The following is a 17,829-nucleotide window of genomic DNA, read 5'->3' as shown; positions in this document are numbered from 1 at the left end:
CTGTAGAACACAAAAATAAATTCGTCTCACATACCAATTAAATGGATCACTTGTGCCACAAGTAAACATTTGTAAATGTCTAGATACTGTAAATATTTAGTAACAAACTGGTTGGAATAAGTCACTTAATATTACAAGGAAAGCCTGGAAAGCACTGCATTTCTCTATGCATATTCTTAAGAAAGCTAACCGGAAGTCAAAAAACTTAGTGCACATAATCCTTGTTCAGACTAGAAAAATCAAACTGAATATATACAAGACTCTAATTAGGCCAGTGGCAACATGGAGATTAAAAAAGGAAACATGTACACAAATAGCAATTTTTGAAAGAAAGGTACTGAGAAGAATTTTCGGAGGTGTACAGATGGCAATACATGGAGAATCAGATACAACAAGGAGCTGTACGATATGTTTAAAGAACCAGATATTGAATCCTTCATTAGAATATCTAGATTGAGATGGTTGGGAAATTTGGACGTATGGAGAATGTTATGAAGGCTAAGATGGTTAGCACACAAAAAATAGAGGGAACAAGGTTGAGAGGAAGACCACAATCGCGTTGGATGGATTGTGTGGAATGTGATTTGACGAGATTTGGAATCCGGAATTGGATGAAGCAGGCTGAGGATCATGATAAAGGGAGAGGATCATTAATGAAGTCAAGGCTCTCCTGATTTGTAGTACTAATTAAGAAGAAGAATCCTTGTTCGGTTCACCACTGTGGAGTAATGATTAGCACATCTGTGAAATGAGCAGGTCTGGATTCAAATCCTGGTTGAGGCAAGTTACCTGGTTGAGGCTTTTCCCGAGGTTTTCCCTCAACCAATCGAAGCAGAATTGCTGAGTAACTTTCGTCATTGGACCTCGGTTTCATTTCGCCATCATAATCACATTTATTTTCTTTCGTATTATCTGTTTCTTTCCTAGGTTTCACGCTTGCTCCAATGTAGTCAACTGCAGGCCGTCACTGAACTTGGACCCTGTGAATATGTGGTCATTCGTTGGTGGTAGCACTATGCACTGTGGGCTGTCCACTGGGCTCATGGTAACTTGTGGGACCAAGATTGAGGGACCACAGTGAGGCCTACGTGGAAAGGTAAAGGGATCATGTAAGCTAAAAAGGAGTTTGTGGGTGGTGCACAGAAAGATCTGTAATGCTGGGGCCTTAGGGCATGCACACCATTCCATCTTGGGTAATACAATGGGTCCACCCGAGCAGCTTGCATGTACGAACATGCCCTTCCCTTAAGGGGGACTAAGAGATAACAGATAAGCCTTATTCACCTAATAATGGAATATGGAGTGGTAGGATGGATTCTTACAGAAAAACCCAAATTAATTCAACAGAAAAGTCTAACGCATAAATTGATAATGGTTGGGTGTAACAGAAATAGGGTTATTTGTAAGTTAGGTTTACTTATACTTAAGTATGCTTTATGGGTCTTTCCATGCCAAACCAACCCAGTCACTCAAACTGATTTCAGATTTTTATGAAACTTTCAGAAATCAATCTTCCAAAAGGTCTAAATTAAAATATGTTTTTAGAAAAATTGTATTTTGTTAGGTTTTGATGTAATAATTTTTTTAATCGAGGGGGGGGGGGCGAAGGGGGAGTATTTTTGTTTGTACTAATGTTTTCAATCTGTAGCTTCGATTTTGTAAGTCTATAAGTCCTACAGATTTCGGTAGTACCAGCAATAGTTATCACTGCCACAATTTCTACCGCCACCACCACCACCACAATTCCATAGGAATACTTGTGGACTGTCCAGACGAAAATACGTAAGTTATAGGTAAAGAGGTTGTTAGGCCTGTGGAATAGACTTCACTAAAAAAAATCATTTAAATATGAATAAAATATTACTTTTTATGAATGCAAAATTATTCTGATGATAATATGAAAATCAGAAATGTGCCTTGGTGCCATCTGGCCTCAAAAACAGTACCTTGGTGTCGTCAGGGCCTGCCAGGTCAGAAATACACCCTTGCCAGATATGCTCTGGGCAAGGAGGACTGCATTATAATAAAAAAAAAATGCAAAAATTATATTTGAATTATACCATGAAGGAGTTACATAAGAAATTTATTACTTCAGCATATGGTTAAAAAGTCAGTTACCAAACATTTTGTCACCTTAGGCCATTTGGGTTGTCTAGGCAAAAGTCAGCATGAGAGACGCATATTGCTCTGTTAAACGTAAAAACATCAAGCTACTAATTACGTCTCTGCATAATGCACATATTGAAGGAAAATCATGTTCTGAGATATTTAAACAACTATAATTGCACCACCATGACTGATGAATGTTTAAGAAAATAAATAACGAAATCCGAATGTTACTAGTTGATAATAGCTGGCCGTACACTTAAGATTTTCCTGGAGGTTTTGCAACATCACAGTGCAAATAGACGTAGAATTGGAAAACAGACGTTTCATTGCAAAACAGACATAGAAAAACTAGAATAACATCATTGTATAGAGCACATCTAGGTCAGAAAGCATGGGAGACATGACTCAGTTAGAGAAGCCAACGTACTATGGTAGGAACGATCATTTTTTTTAAATCAAATGTAGGAAACAGAAAACGGGTGTAGGTAAATTCTCATTGTTAAATAGAACTATAAATGATTGGAATGACGTATCTGCAGCGGTCTTTGAGGGCTGTCCTTCCTTAAGGAGATTCAAGAATAACTTAAAAAGTTGTGTATATAGTGTAAATTAAAATTAAGGTAACATTTATTTTTTAAGGTGACATGTATTTATTTAGCCTGACGAGTTACTCCCTTGGTTTGAATTGTAAATTATTTAGAAATAGCGTGTAAGAGAGTCTTAAACTATAAATGTTAGTTTAAATATAGTTCTGTTTATAAGTATGAATAAGGGTGTAATTATTTGTCTTATTGGAACTGTTGTATCAGTGAAGCGTGGTGAGTCAGTGAAGTTATGGTTTTACAGTGCAGTGAATAGTTCCGATCAGTGATAATTTATAGTGTTAATGAAAAGTGTTCTATAGTGTCAGTGAAATGTGTCATAGTGCCACTACAGTGAGTGAGATAAGACCAAAGTGAAATATTATTATCAGTACCAATGTGAAACTTAAATGTAGGGCCTATACATATGTAGGTTGTAATGTAAAATTAGGTTCACTTATTAATTAGGTTATTTTATGTATTGTTATTAATCGTAATTATTGTGTATTGTTTATAATGTAACTTTTATTCAAACACAATAATGTAACTTTATTGTTTCAACAATAATCACTTTCTATAATTTACTTTAAACGCTCCCGTCAACAATGGGATTTCCACTCCACACAGCAACTCAGTATTCGTTATTGCACGCCACAGACGACAATGACAATTCACTTGAATTATTGAAAATAACAATGTGCTGCTAATCTCAACTAATGTTCACAAAGCACTATTTACAAAACAAAACTGTCAGTTCTCAGTTCACAGTTCGTTGCCTTGGCTAGTTCCTCTAGCTCATTCACTCAAGTTCACAATATATTGAACCCAAGCCTTCTAGAGACAGTCCACTGCAATCGAACTCAGGCCTTCCAGGGACAGTCCACTGCAATCGAACTCAAGTCTTCCAACTGCGTTCCTCCCGCCTGAACCCTCGCACAGTCGCGGACAAACACTCAAGTCAAACTCCGGTCTCAAAGCTGGCTTCACTGCTACACACTGCTTGCTGACCAAAAACTGACAACGACTGCAACATCAACTGCTCTCAGCTCACTTGCGTCTCCTCTTTATAACCAAACCATAGTTTCCAGAGAGTACGATTTCGCGATCAATCTACAGATGCCGAGATGGCGCCCCTTGACTTCTCTGGATTTCTTCCCTTAGTCGCAGGTGCATTAATTTCCCCCCTCTCTGCAGTGGCCCAGCATGTCGCCATTTCTCCTCTCCACGCCACGTGCCGCCCCCCCAGTGCTCTGTGGAGCCCGTGTCGACTTCCGCGCGACCTGCCCTCTTGTGGGACGCGTTATCGAGTCTCGATGTGGCTGTCACATTGCTCCCTCCTTAGGGCTGGCCGTCCCGGACAGCCCCTTGGTAGGCCGCTAGTCAGTCCAGATGCACCACCATCATCTTCCCTCGGGGTTGTCGCTGGATGCAGTACACCACGTCGTTGATCCGGGTCACCACGCGGTATGGTCCATCCCAGGCACGCTGCAGCTTCGGTGATTTTCCTTTGGTCCTGGTAGGTCGATACAGCCACACCAGGTCGCCCTCCTGGAATCCTGCAGAGTTGGCTAATCTGTAGTAGCGCACTTTCATCCTGTCGCTGGCCATCTTGAGGAGCTCTCTAGCCAGTTGGTGGACTCTATTCAACTTCTCGGTCAGTTCTGCCACGTAGTCAGTCGCTGGCTGGTCGGCACTGGATGGCATGCCGAACAGTAGATCACAGGACAGGCGCAGCTCTCTCCCGAAGACCATGTTTGCCAGTGACTCATCCCTGTTGTATCATGGACCGAAGCTCTGTAGGCCAAGAGGAACAGTGGGACTCTGGCATCCCAGTCTCGCTGATGGTTGGACACCACCTTCCACAGGTGCTCTTCCATGGTTTTGATGTAGCGTTCCACCATGCCGTCAGACTGTGGGTGAAGGGGAGTGGTCCTGGTTTTATGTACCCCCAGACGCTCGAACAATTCTCCCATCAGGTTAGATTCGAAGTTGCGCCCCTGATCACTATGCAATTCCCGATGAAGTTGTCAAGCAGTGCGTCTGCCACCGTCGAAGCCTCTTGGTTGGGAATCGCGTACACCTCTGGCCATTTTGTGAAGTAATCCATGGCGACTAGCAGGTAGCAGTTCCCTCGATCCGTGACTGGGAACGGTCCAGCAACGTCGATGGCGATCCTCTCAAAAGGAGCTCCCACGTTGTACTGCTGCATGGCTCTCCTGCTGCATGTCCTTGGTCAGCGACTGGCTGCACATGTGTCGCCCCTTCGGCACCATTGTTCCATGTCGGTTCTCTGATGCAGCCAGTAGAACCTCTGCCTTAACTTGTCCAGCGTCTTGTTGGCTCCCAGGTGGCCTCCAGTCACGCCAGCATGAGTCTCCTCCAGCACTTCCTTCACCTTGCTCCTGGGCAGGACAAGTTGTTCTATGCAGGTCCTTCCATCGGTCGACTCCCAAATCCTCTTCAGGATAGCGTCCTTGACAGTGAAGGATTCCCACTGGGTCCAGTAGCTCTTGTAAGTGGTGCTACGGTTGGCGATATCGGCCCACACTGGTCTCTGACCGGACTCCACATCACACAGTAGCTGTCCAATGTTTGGGTCCTCCAAACTGCTCCCTCCTTATGGCAGTGTTATCCCATCCTGGGCTCGGCTGGGCGGCGATTGCTCGGACTGCGTGGGCGCCATCTCGCTCTTCTACTTTCAGGCAGTGTCTGCAGTGTCTGCAGCCATCTGGGCACGGGCGTCGTGATAGGGCATCAGCGTTGAAATGTTTCTTCCCTTGGCGGTGTTCGGAGGTGAAGTTGTACTCCTGCAGACGTTGAACCCAATGGGCAGTCTGCCCCTCTAGATTCTTGAAGCCCAATAGCCAGGTGAGTGCAGAATGGTCTGTCCTCAGATGGAATTCCTGGCCATACAAATACTTGTAGAAATGCTTCAGGGCTTCCACAATAGCAAGAAGTTCTCTATGTGTTACACAGTAGTTTCTCTCAGCCTTGGATAGTGTTCGGCTGAAATAGGCAATCACCCTCTCTTGCCCGTCCTGTTCCTGAGAGAGTACTCCGCCGATGCCTACATTGCTAGCGTCCGTGTCGAGCGTGAACTTCCTTCCAGGGATAGGGTATCCCAGTACAGGAGCAGTGCAGAGCGCCTCTTTCAGCGACTGGAAGGATGACTCCGCCTCCTCCGTCCATTGGAATTGTCGTTTCTCCTCGGTCAGCTGGGTTAGAGGTTTAGCGATGTTGGTGTACCCAGCTACGAACCTTCTGTAATAAGTGCAGAGGCCGAGAAAGCGGCGCAGCTCCTGTTTGTCCCTCAGTCTCATCCATCCTCTGACGGCTTGTAGCTTATCCGGGTCCGTGGCCACTACATTTGTCCCTAATATGTGCCCCAGGTAGCTGACCTTCTTCTGGAACAGATGACATTTCTTCGGGTTCAACTTCAGCCTGGCTTGTTGCAGCCTCTCGAACACGATCCTCAGGTTCAACAGCTGTTCGCCGAAAGTCTTGCCGACCACGATGACGTCATCAAGGTACAGCAAACATGTGTCGTATGTCAGGCCTCTCATTACGGACTCCATTAGTCTCTGGAATGTAGCCAGAGCGTTGCAGAGGCCGAACGGCATAACGGTGAACTGCCATAGTCCCTGGCCTGTAGAGAATGCCGTTTTCTCCTTGTCCTCAGGATGTAGCGCCACCTGCCAATATCCTGACTTGAGATCCAACGTCGAGAACCACTCTGCTCCGGCCAGGGTGTCCAAGGTGTCGTTAATTCGTGGAAGGGGAAAGCAGTCCTCCTTGGTGACGTCATTCAGTCTTCTGTAATCCACGCAGAAACGCAGGTCCCCATTCTTCTTCACCAGCACCACAGTTGATGACCAAGGGCTGTCGGATTCCTCGATGACCCCTCTTGCTTTCATGCCCTCCAGTTGGTTGTCAATCTCCCTCTGTTTAGCTAGAGGGACGCGTCGAGGAGGTTGTCTGATTGGGCGAGCATTTGCGGTGTCAATACGGTGCTGAACTTTCTCCGTTCTCCCGTAGTCATTTTCAGACAGAATGAACACGTCCTGAAATTCTGTCAGTAGATATCGTGGACTTCTCTTCTTTCTCCTTTGCTTAAATTCTCCGCCAATTCTCGAGCCAGCTCTTTCAGTGTTGGGTCTAGATCTGGACGTGGTCGGTGATACTCCTCGTTATCTGCCAGAGACGTCACAGACATCACCGGCTCGACGTTACCTAGTACAGTTCCACTAGGCACCTCCTTGTCCCAATTGGTGACATTCAGGACCCTCACCAGTACCACCGTCTGGTTCGGGAGTAGGGATCTGGCCACATAAACCCCATCTATCGGAGTTGTTTGCGAATCGAGGAGCAGGTTTCTCTTAGGCTGTCCATCCAGTCTTGCCGTCACCACCATCTCGCAGCCTGCTGGGATTGTCACTTGATTCTCCAAGGTGAGTCTGCTGGCCATGGGTTGGTCTTCGACGTCCCTCAGGAACACTTCATCCTGACCAAAACAGAGGATACGGCGCCGGATGTCCACCGTTGCATCGAAGATCAGCATGGCGTCGAGTCCCAGGATGACGTCTTCAGTGATGTTGGCGACGAACACCCACATCTCCAATCTCCTCTTTCCCAAGGTCAAATCCAGGAAAACCTCTTTCTGGATGGGCAGGCTCTCGCCTGAAGCAGTACGTAGCTCATATCGGCGCAGCAGTGTCCTCTCAGGTAGGCCACGCACGACTTCCGGTCAGGCAATGATGAGCGACACCCCGGTGTCTACCAGTACTCTGCATGGGCGGCCTCTTATCCATCCGTCAGCAATCAGCCCATTGTCGCATCTTCTATTAACCGTCTTCAAGATCAGCTGAGGGGATGGTGATGACGGCGCCGACGTGCCCCTCCTCGCATCGGCCCCTTTTAGTTTTCCTGTCTGTGACCAGATTGGTCACAGTTCCTCCTTAAGTGTCCGGGTTTGCCGCAGGACCAGCAGGTGGGCACTCCTCGTCTCCGTTGCTCGGGTGACTTCGGTTGACGTTCCTCGGTGTGATGCCGAGACGTTCGCCATCAACTTGGCTGCCTCCATCCTGAGGGCCGCCGCCAGAGCTGCGTTGATGGTACGATGCTCTGCCAAGAGTAGCTGTTGTCTGATTTCGGGGTCTCGAACTCCGCTGCCGAAGGTGTAGGCTGCCTCTCCAGCGATGAAGTTTGGTGGCAGGCCCCTGAGGGCCTTATGGGCCAGTTGTTCCACCGCCATCGCAAAGTCTTGTAGGGACTCGAGTGATTGTTGGGCCCTCGTTTTCAGTTGGGTCTTAAACACTGCCGCAAGTTGATGGTCACCATAATGTCCCTCCAAGGCCGCCATTATCTCAGTGGCTGTCCCATCTTCTGGAACGCTGTGAAGAATCTCCGACGCCTGTCCCTGAAACGCGGCCAGCAGCTGTGTAGTTTTCTCTGCCGGCATCCATCCATTGTGCTCTGCGATGGCCTCGAACTGGAGTCGGAATATCGCCCAGGACGTCGTACCGTCGAACTTCGGCGTCTAGACGTTGCAATGTCTGGCTGAAGGCGATGGTGCCACAGGGCCGCTATATGGAGTCCTCAAATCTGTTGCCGCTTCTTGCATGGTCCGTCAAACCTCCTCGGCAACTATCTGTTTATGTTCTCTAGCCTGGCGACCCACCAACGCGAGGATGTGCTTTTCTTCATCATGTTGGTCCATTAACATACTTGTCTTGTCCAGCAACTCACTCATTTCCTCTTGACGACGTTCGAGAGCGCGAATTTTGCCGTCGAAGTGGTCTACGTCCTGTCTCAGTTCGGCCACTGTCTCGTTTATAGTTGCAAAATTCTCATTTAGTTTGTCAAAATCGGGTTTAAGTTCGTCTTTAACGATGGCAACAATTCCGTCTAAGTGGGCCGAAACGCTTCCAATTTGCGTAGTGACGTCATTTTTCACTTCGCTATGTCGCCTTTCACTTCACTTAGGTCGTTTTTCACCTCACTTATATCGTTCATTTCTGCTTTCATTTCCACGATGGCTTGCAGGATCTGCTGTAGGTTCTCCATTATGTCGATAATATCTCGCTTCCGACACCAATTTGTAACTTTTAGTCAAACACAATAATGTAACTTTATTGTTTCAACAATAATCACTTTCTATAATTTACTTTAAACGTTCCTGTCAATGGGATTTCCACTCCACACAGCAGCTCAGTATTCGTTATAGCACTCCACACACGACAATGACAATTCACTTGGATTATTGAAAACAACAATGCACTGCTAATCTCAACTATGTTCACAATGCACTATTTACAAAACAAAACTGTCAGTTCTCAATTCACAGTTCGTTGCCTTGGCTAGTTCCTCTAGCTCAGACGTGGGCATTTAAAGTGATGCGCCGTTCTACTGATTGCTGCAACACGCATCACCTGTTAACGTAATACTCAGTGGTGGATCGCGTGAAGTATTGAAACACGGAACGTTAAGTATTTAACCCTTCGTTACTCGCGTTAAATTTCGCAACACCAGTACTCACCTGGATTACAATGGTAGTCCACATTTGTTTTTGTTTACAGACAAGGTTTAAACATTGCAATTAGATTTAAATGTTAAGAAATATATTGTTTTCAGTTATTACAGTAATGAGAATGGATATGTTACGCATAACGGAACGTATTAAATATAAATATTAATAATGAAATATATTATAGTACACAAATTGCATTCAAGCGACATGTTTGCATAATATTTCCACACTGACGTGTCTTTGAGTCATAATTTATTGTTGCACCATAGTTATGAGTTAGTTCACTATCATCATAATTATGTAGGGTATCTAGTATTGTTGCTCATTCGCTGTTTGAAGGCCACCTGAACTCTTGATGTAATCTCTCCCGCAGGAAACGCAAGTTCACTACTGCTGACCTTTCTTACGTCATATTTGATAACGAAATACCTCTCTCAGGGGTGTAGCAATGAAAAAATTCAGGGATGTAACAACCATTCTCACTTCACTTGTAATATTTTACAGAAGGTTTTGTGTATTGCAGGAAGGATATTGATGCACTTTAATTTTTGTGTTTGCAGTTCACACTTTACACACGTGAGTCTAATCTACATCTGATTCGATTATCTGAGTAGACCTATGCATTTCTTCTACACAGTTCAAACAAATTACATCTGAATGAATAGGAAAAATTCTCTTCAAGCACTGGAAACAAGATTGTCTTGTGCTCTTGTTTCTTGTTCTACCACACATGTAGCACCTACCAATACCTTCTGGCCGTGTTCCTTCTTCTTGACTTGTTTGTGGAATGCATAGAAGTTGCTCTCCTCTTCTCTTTATTTCTCTTGGAATTGTCTGTTGGGTGATACGCTCGAAAATTCGTGGCTTCATTAGGTCCAGAGCAAGGGTTTGTAGGAAGTTTTTCCGTAGAATTTTTTTTTGTTTGCAGAATAAACAACAAGAGCATTGACACCTGCTATGCTTAGTAAGTCAAAGAAAATAGAGGCCAGCGACGTGAATTTCTGCTTACATCATAGGCTGAGCATAACTGGTCCAGGACATCCACAGCACATTTAGTTCTATTATAGAATGATATTATTTCAGGTTTCTGGCTTCCTCCCGTTTCCTCATGCATTGCCTTATCATAATGCATGGTTGATACTGCTAACACTTTTGTTTTTCTTTGGTACATACGAAATAATTGTCCAGCTTTCATTGAATCCAAACAATGTACTGTTAACTTGCCTGTCTTGACTAGTTTTGAAATGAGGAGGGATTTCTCTTTTGTTTTTTTTTTCCAAGATTCCTACAAGTATAATTTTGTCATTTTCTAGAAGATCGAAACACAGAGGTATGCTCGTGAACCAGTTATCGGTAGTCACATTTCTTCCTGTTCCTTTGATGGGATGAACCAGCCTCTTCACCACTGCATGTGCACTGTTACTTTGGTGAAATGGACCATCTGGTTGAATACTAGCATAAATTTCCAAGTTATGAGTGTAATATGTTTTCACATCCACCATAGCAAAAATTTTGATCCCATATTTTGCTGGTTTAGTAGGTATATACACTTTCGTGGGACATCATCCTCAGAATGCAACCAACACATATTCGCTTGAAAAGTAGCACCTTTGTGACTTCTGAACAAATAACTCGAACACTTCACGTACAGCAGCCAGTTTATCAATTTCTTTCCTTTCCTGCCTGTCATGAATGTTATCAAAGCATAGACATTGTAACAAAAATTGGAATCTATTGTAGGTCATACTCAGGTAAATTGACTCTATACCTGTGCCATTTTTATCCCATAGTTCTCTTACGTTCAGTCTTCCCGATTTCAAAGCGCCAGCAAGATACAAAATACCCAAGAGTGCTCGAATTTCAACGTCATTTGTCAATTTGCAATCTCTGTCACATCCGTAATTACGCTTCACTTTTTCAATATAAATATTAGTACACCTTACTATTACATTGATTATTGTCTGATCAATAAAACAGTCAAAACACTCTGTGTATGTCCACGCATTTTTGCAGCTCTTTTAGGGCCCGGTAAATGAATCACTATATTTTCCCACGACTGAGCCATCTCACTTGTGTGTAATATGCCATGTCTTCATATCCATCACCCATCTCTTTCAACAATTGCCTGAATTGTCTATGTTTCAGTGATTTCGATTTTATTTTTATTAATTGTTTTCACTACAACGTTCATAACACTTTCGACATTAGCAATTTTCGAGCTTAAAACCTGTTGATGTATTATACAGTGAAAACTGTAAATAGTATCAGATCTCCCCCGTGCAGTCAAATAAGATTTTAACCTGCCGACGAATCCTTTTTTCTCACCAGCCATGCATGGTGCTCCGTCAGTTGTAACAGACATTAATTTCGACCAGTCTAAATTTCGTTTTTCTACGGATGAACAAAACGCTTTGAAAATATCGTCATCTGTGGTAGTATCCATCTAAGGGATTAAGTCCAATAGATATTCATTAATAACAAGCTTCTCATCCACTCCTCGGATGAATAATACTAATTGTGCCGTATCTGTTATATCCGTGCTCTCATCTATGGCAATGGAGTACGCCATAAACTGTCCCACTTTAACTTCCAATTGTTTTTTAATATCATTTGAAATATTCACAACTCTTCTACCTATTGTTCGACGGGAAAGTTTAAATTTTTCAAACATATTTTTTTGTTCTGGACATATTAATCCAACAGCCTCATTCAGACATTTCTTTATAAATTCCCCTTCTGTGTAACATTTTTTAGCTTTCGCGATCTCCCAAGCTATCCGATAACTCGCCTGAACAGTTCTTTTCGATAAAATTTCATTACCTAAGCTTTTTTCTGTGTTGGATTTGTCTCTAGCCTGATATTTCTCTTTCAACTCTACTAACTGTTTTATACGATCACAACCTGAAAGATACAATATTATTACAGAATAAAAAACGATTACCAAACCTCGTGGAAGAAGATTGAAGAAGCAGAAGAAGAGTAAACTCCATAAAATCATATGAATGCTTAAAATTAATATACTATAAATATTGAAATTAAACACTTGCGTTTAATTTGTCTGTGTTATGACAGCTTTCATAATGTCGCTGAAAGTTGCTCTTCTTGACTGCTAGTAAAATTTTGTAGCATAATAAGCACCTAACACTGTCCCCTTCTTCGCAACAAAAAGAATTCATTTTCCCATTCTTTGTGGAAGTAATATTTTTTCGACTTTTTCGCTACAGGAGCTTCCTTAGAGAGCGACATTATTTTAGCGAAATCCACCGCTGACTGCCAGTACCTCAAACTGGTCGGACTGGTACGGACAGCTACTCGGTATGGTAAACAGCTAGGAGTGTGGAGGGAGGGAAGTCACGTGGCTACATTCGACTCCGTGCGACATGTACTACTGATGCCCACATCTGCTCTAGCTCATTCACTCAAGTTCACAGTATATCGAACCCAAGCCTTCTAGAGACAGTCCACTGCAATCGAACTCAGGCCTTCCAGGGACAGTCCACTGCAATCGAACTCAAGTCTTCCGACTGTGTTGCTCCCGCCTGAACCCTTGCACAGTCGCGGACAAACAAGTCGAACTTTGGTCTCGAAGCTGGCTTCACTGCTACACACTGTTTGCTGACCAAAAACTGACGACTGCAACATCAACTGCTCTCAGCTCACTTGCGTCTCCTCTTTATAACCAAACCATAGTTTCCAGAGAATACGATTTCGCGATCAAGCTACAGATGCCGAGAAGATGGCGCCTCTCGACTCCTCTGGATTTCTTCCTTTAGTCGCAGGCGCATTACTCCCCCCCCCCTCTGCCGCGGCCCAGCATGTCGCCGTCTCTCCTCTCCTCTCCATGCCGCACGCCGCCACCCAGTGCTCCGTGGTGCCCATGTCGACTCCCGCGCGACCTGCCCTCTTGCGGGACGCATGATCGAGTCTCGATGTGGCTGTCACAATATTGTGTATACCACTGCCACCAGGTGCTTGCCCACTTGCAGTGTAAATACATACATACATACAAACTGCAAGTCAAAACTGTGTATGTGCAAAAGCACTCCTTTGCAATGGCACACAAATTCGAGTAGGTTTTACCGATAGTTATAGCATCACCCAAGCGACCATAAACACGCACATTAAGTCTGTGGATTAAGTAAGTGCGATCTAGATACATAATTGGTTAGTAAAGAATTCTTAGAACAATAATTCATAGAGACGTACAAATCTCATCTTGCGTTATGGAGAACAAAATTAAAAGAATGTTATAATAGAAATTTGAAGAGGGTAGGCTACAAAGTGTTGGTCGAATATTGCCACAGTAATGGATTTCCAGGATCCAACAAATATTTTGTTGTAAAGGAAATCCAGAACTTCAGGGTGTGTTTCAGGAAAGAAGTTAAAAAATTGGAAGAATCCCGCCGAAGTGGTGCCAGTATAGAGGAAGTGCATGAACACCGCCTCTGGTATTTTGATCTTTAGATGTTCACCACAGACCAGAAAATTCCTGCTGCAAGTGTGGACACAATCATTTGATGAGGACAATGTTAGTGATGGTGTTGCAAGTGTTGTTAGTGAACAAGAACAAGAGCAGCAGCAGCCGCAGATAGTAGGTGATAAAAATCATTATTTTATAATACTCGTAAATATCAAGATCTATTTAACAATGTTTACTTTTTTTTCTTTAATTCAAGCTTTTCCCTTTTCAATCATACTGTCTTGTCACTCTAATTTCTGTACTCCATTGAAGAATTCACAATACTTATCCCTCACTGTTTCAGTTTCAGATTAACCCAGCACCTCTGAGAATTAAGGTACTGTCTAAGTTGTAAATACCAATAATAAATGTATTAATCAGCAGTTTCGTAATGTTTTATTAATTTGATATCACCCTTAAGTATTCCTTTCCAACTTCCTCATAAATGATTCTACAGGTCTCCAATATTAGTTTTTCATGAGTTTGAACTGCAATAAACTGAAAAGTCAGGTTTTCGTAATTTCTTCCTTCAGCCAAAAATGTGAAAGCTACAATTAATAGTTGCTTCAGATAAATACTTTGCGTCATTTTAGTGTCCTGCTTAGCTAGACAGTTCTCCACCAAACTTAACAGCTTCAGGTAAGTCTCATCATTCATTCTGAGGTAGTTACTAAAATCATCAGGGTTATTTTCTTTCAATTCTGTTAGTAAAAGTGTATATGTGAACCTTTCTCTGTCCTCTAGCCAACTTTTCACCCTTTCATGAGATTTCTTTAAATAAACCATCGCACAAATTAAGACTTGCTTCTTTTTAGTACAGTGTGGCATCTTCAAAGCTCATTTCATTGGTCAGACCAAAAGGCCACAGTTCAAGTCAAATCTGCAGACTTAAACCTTAGTTGAAATTGAAATAAATCACAACAGATTAATAACAACTGCTTTTGAGCCATACTACAAAGTTGTTATGTAAATCAATATTGCCTTTACCAAACCATAGGAATGATCCCAGGATTCATATTGTAAACACTGTGTAGGTCCTGTAGATAACGTGGAATCTTGAATATTGATTTTGTTTATTACTTGTAGCACATGAATATTTAGACATGGCCACTAATACACCTAATTATCTTTCACACCTTTTAACCAACATCTAGCAAAAAATTACAAAAAATTAATCTCATAACAATTTCAATTGTAGCAATTTTGGGTTCCAAAAGTGACAAGTTTCATGAGAATGAACCATATGAGAGAGTAAATATTGGTAATAATTAAAAAAACAGTTGACAAGACAAGCAGTAAAAATAAGTCAATTTGCTATTTGTTGTACTTACCTCATACGTGCAGGCATTTGCAATTGCCCATGTTCATCAATAGTTGGCATAATGGAAGTCAATTTGTCAGTGGGCCGCAGATATCGCAAAGTGCGCTGAGATAATTTCCAGACCAGACGCTGACGGTGAGGCATCTGGCACTGTGCATTATACCTTGCTAATATTAACAATACCACTTCATGGCAACAGAAAAAACTGCTATCTGCGATCTGAAATGAAATACAGTTTGTTTAAAATACGAAATGTTTGTACATTCTAATCCTAAAAGTAAACTAAGTTTCATTTTTATTTATTTTTACACATATAAGCCAAATCTAGTATTTCAAATCTTAACATTATTCTTGACAAAAACGTAAAAAATTCCGACTTAATTATTACAGGAGAAATCATGAAATTTTACTTTTTGATATTTCAACAAAAATTTGTATTTTTATTTCTTCTTAATGTTAAGTGTCACCACCACAATATTATCCTGTGATCTAGTGCTTTCTTAGCTTATCTTTGAACCCAAAATCATAGATTCAAACACAGGCAAGAGATTTTTTCATCCGAAAAATCCAAAGTATAACATCCTCTAGAAGAAAATATAGCTGGGTGTCCTATGTCGCACCAAGATTATAGTGTATAAAAAATAAGAGTCCCACAAATCTTTTTGTGAATTGCATAACCAGTAATAACTGGGCATTCATACCAAAAGGAAGAACATAAATCACAGTAAAACACTGCTCAAAAAAGTCTAAGGGACAAGTATATTATTTGCTTCAGTTTATTCATAGCAGTGAAATGGATATTATCTTATCTAAGAAATAAATTACCTTGACTAACAAACAAATCAAGTAAATTTAGATGATTATTTTTATTTTTTATGTTGAAAACTAAACAATAACTGAAATGCTGCATGTTGAGTAAAATCTTAGAAACATTTTGACAGCAAAAAAATGCAATAATTCCATACAGATTGAAATGAATCCAGTTATTAGTAACGAGTATGACATCTCTGTGCATATAACACTGCTTGGCATCGACTCGGCAAGCTTGAAATCAGATGTTCAATATCTTCTTGTAGAAGATTATCCTAAGCCTCAATTAGAGCAGTCTGGCAGTTTCCAGCATTCTCTATATTCTCCATACGTGGTGTTACAGCCCTCTGAAATTGATCCCATTCATATTCTATGGGATTAAGATCCGGGGACTGAGCAGACCAAGGCAGTACAGAAATCTCCCCTTGCTGAAACCATTTACAAACCGCTCGAGCAGTATGAGCAAGGGCACTCTCATACATAAGAATGAAACTTTCTCCTAGGGCATTAGCAAATGATCTCACAATTGGTTACAGAACAGAATTTAAGTACACATTATGATTCATTGTCCCTTCCAGGAAAAGGAACCGTGTTCTTCTGTCCATCATTACTCCTGCCCACACCATGAGCACACCACCTCTGTAGCTATGGACTTTCTGAACATGATGAAGTCTTTCTGCTGACCCAGGTTAATGCCAAACCCTGATATGCCTTTCATTGGGGTGAAAGCAGAATCTAGACTCATCAGAAAACATAACATGAGCCCATTCTTCATAACCCCAATTAACATGTTCTTCTGCCCATGTTAGACTCTCTGCCCGATTGTTTCTCCGAAAGGCTGGTTCTCTGAGAGGACGTTGAGAGAAAAGTGATGCTTCATGAAGTCAGTTTCTTATAGTCTGGTCACTTACAACAACTCCATGAGTGTACTGGAGAACAGATATAACTTGCCAGGCAGTGATAGTCCACTGATGCTTAGTGTGCAGAAGCAGAAATCGATCCTGCCATGCTGTTGTTTTCCTTCCTCAGCCTTGATGACGTTCCTTAACCTCACCTGCGACTTGATAACATAGCCATAATCAATTGATAATACTCCATGATGTGTTCAACATTCGAGCAACACGAATAGCTTTGACCACCTTTTATCATTCCAACAACTCTGAGCATTTCAGAAGTTGTGAAATGATGACGTTCCACGATTAAATAAAATGGCTTTGTATGATTCCAGTAAGAAAACAAGAAGATATCTTAAAAATGTTACATTTAAGAACCAAGCATAAAGACCTTCAACAAAAATCTATAAAATAAACGATTGTTCAAAATATTGTCATGGCAACACCAAGGAGTAAGTATTTTACTGATGTCATAATTAGAAATCTGTGCTTCAGTGGCTGGTCATGATAATATCTTTGAAAAATATTGGAGTGCAAGAGATCAAATGACTTCATTGTCAAATGCCTGGCATTAGAAAACAACAACAATTATAAATGTAGCATCAAATACACAAGAAATGTTGTACAAGTTCTAATTGTCCCTTAGACTTTTTTGAGCAGTGTATGTTGAAACAAAATTACTATACACTTCACCATATAAGGAGCATCGTTTCAAATCATATTATGTCCAAAAAATAAAATTTTACAGGAATAACGAAAAACTGATTACTCCTAATCCGGGTAATTTTTCACAAAATGAAAAAAGTGAAGTTATTATGCTTGAGGCGTACTTCAAGGAACTTGAAAAAATGAAATCACTTTTCAATTGTGTTCTTCAAACTGAAGGAAAATTTGTTGGACATAATATGTTTTGATCCAATAATTGTACAATGTTCGTAATTAAAAATTCTTAATGAGGCAAATACATAAAATAACCAATCATTATTGTTATTATTAAAGAATAACATTATTTGTTAATATAAAATTACAATTTCCACATTAAACAATTTGATGTACAGAGTGTTCATAACTTCTTCCTGCTGTCAAATGTCTTTAACGAGATAAATGAATGCATAAAAACATTATTATTG

The 17,829-nt window shown here is 41.7% G+C and overlaps 1 protein-coding gene across 4 annotated transcripts in view; it reads right to left on the bottom strand.

Annotated features, from left to right (window-relative positions):
- Positions 1-17,829, bottom strand: part of CycG (cyclin G) — a 155,790-nt gene that overhangs the window by 58,455 nt on the left and 79,506 nt on the right. For all 4 annotated transcript variants that reach the window (XM_069823870.1, XM_069823868.1, XM_069823871.1 and 1 more), the window contains one exon: positions 15,007-15,215. In XM_069823870.1, coding sequence (XP_069679971.1) covers positions 15,007-15,215 — 209 coding nt within the window. The remainder of the gene's footprint in view (positions 1-15,006; positions 15,216-17,829) is intronic.

The sequence above is a fragment of the Periplaneta americana genome, chromosome 4, assembly GCF_040183065.1.
Source record: "Periplaneta americana isolate PAMFEO1 chromosome 4, P.americana_PAMFEO1_priV1, whole genome shotgun sequence".
Classification (NCBI taxonomy): domain Eukaryota; kingdom Metazoa; phylum Arthropoda; class Insecta; order Blattodea; family Blattidae; genus Periplaneta; species Periplaneta americana.
This window is presented reverse-complemented; position numbering and strand designations above follow the sequence as displayed.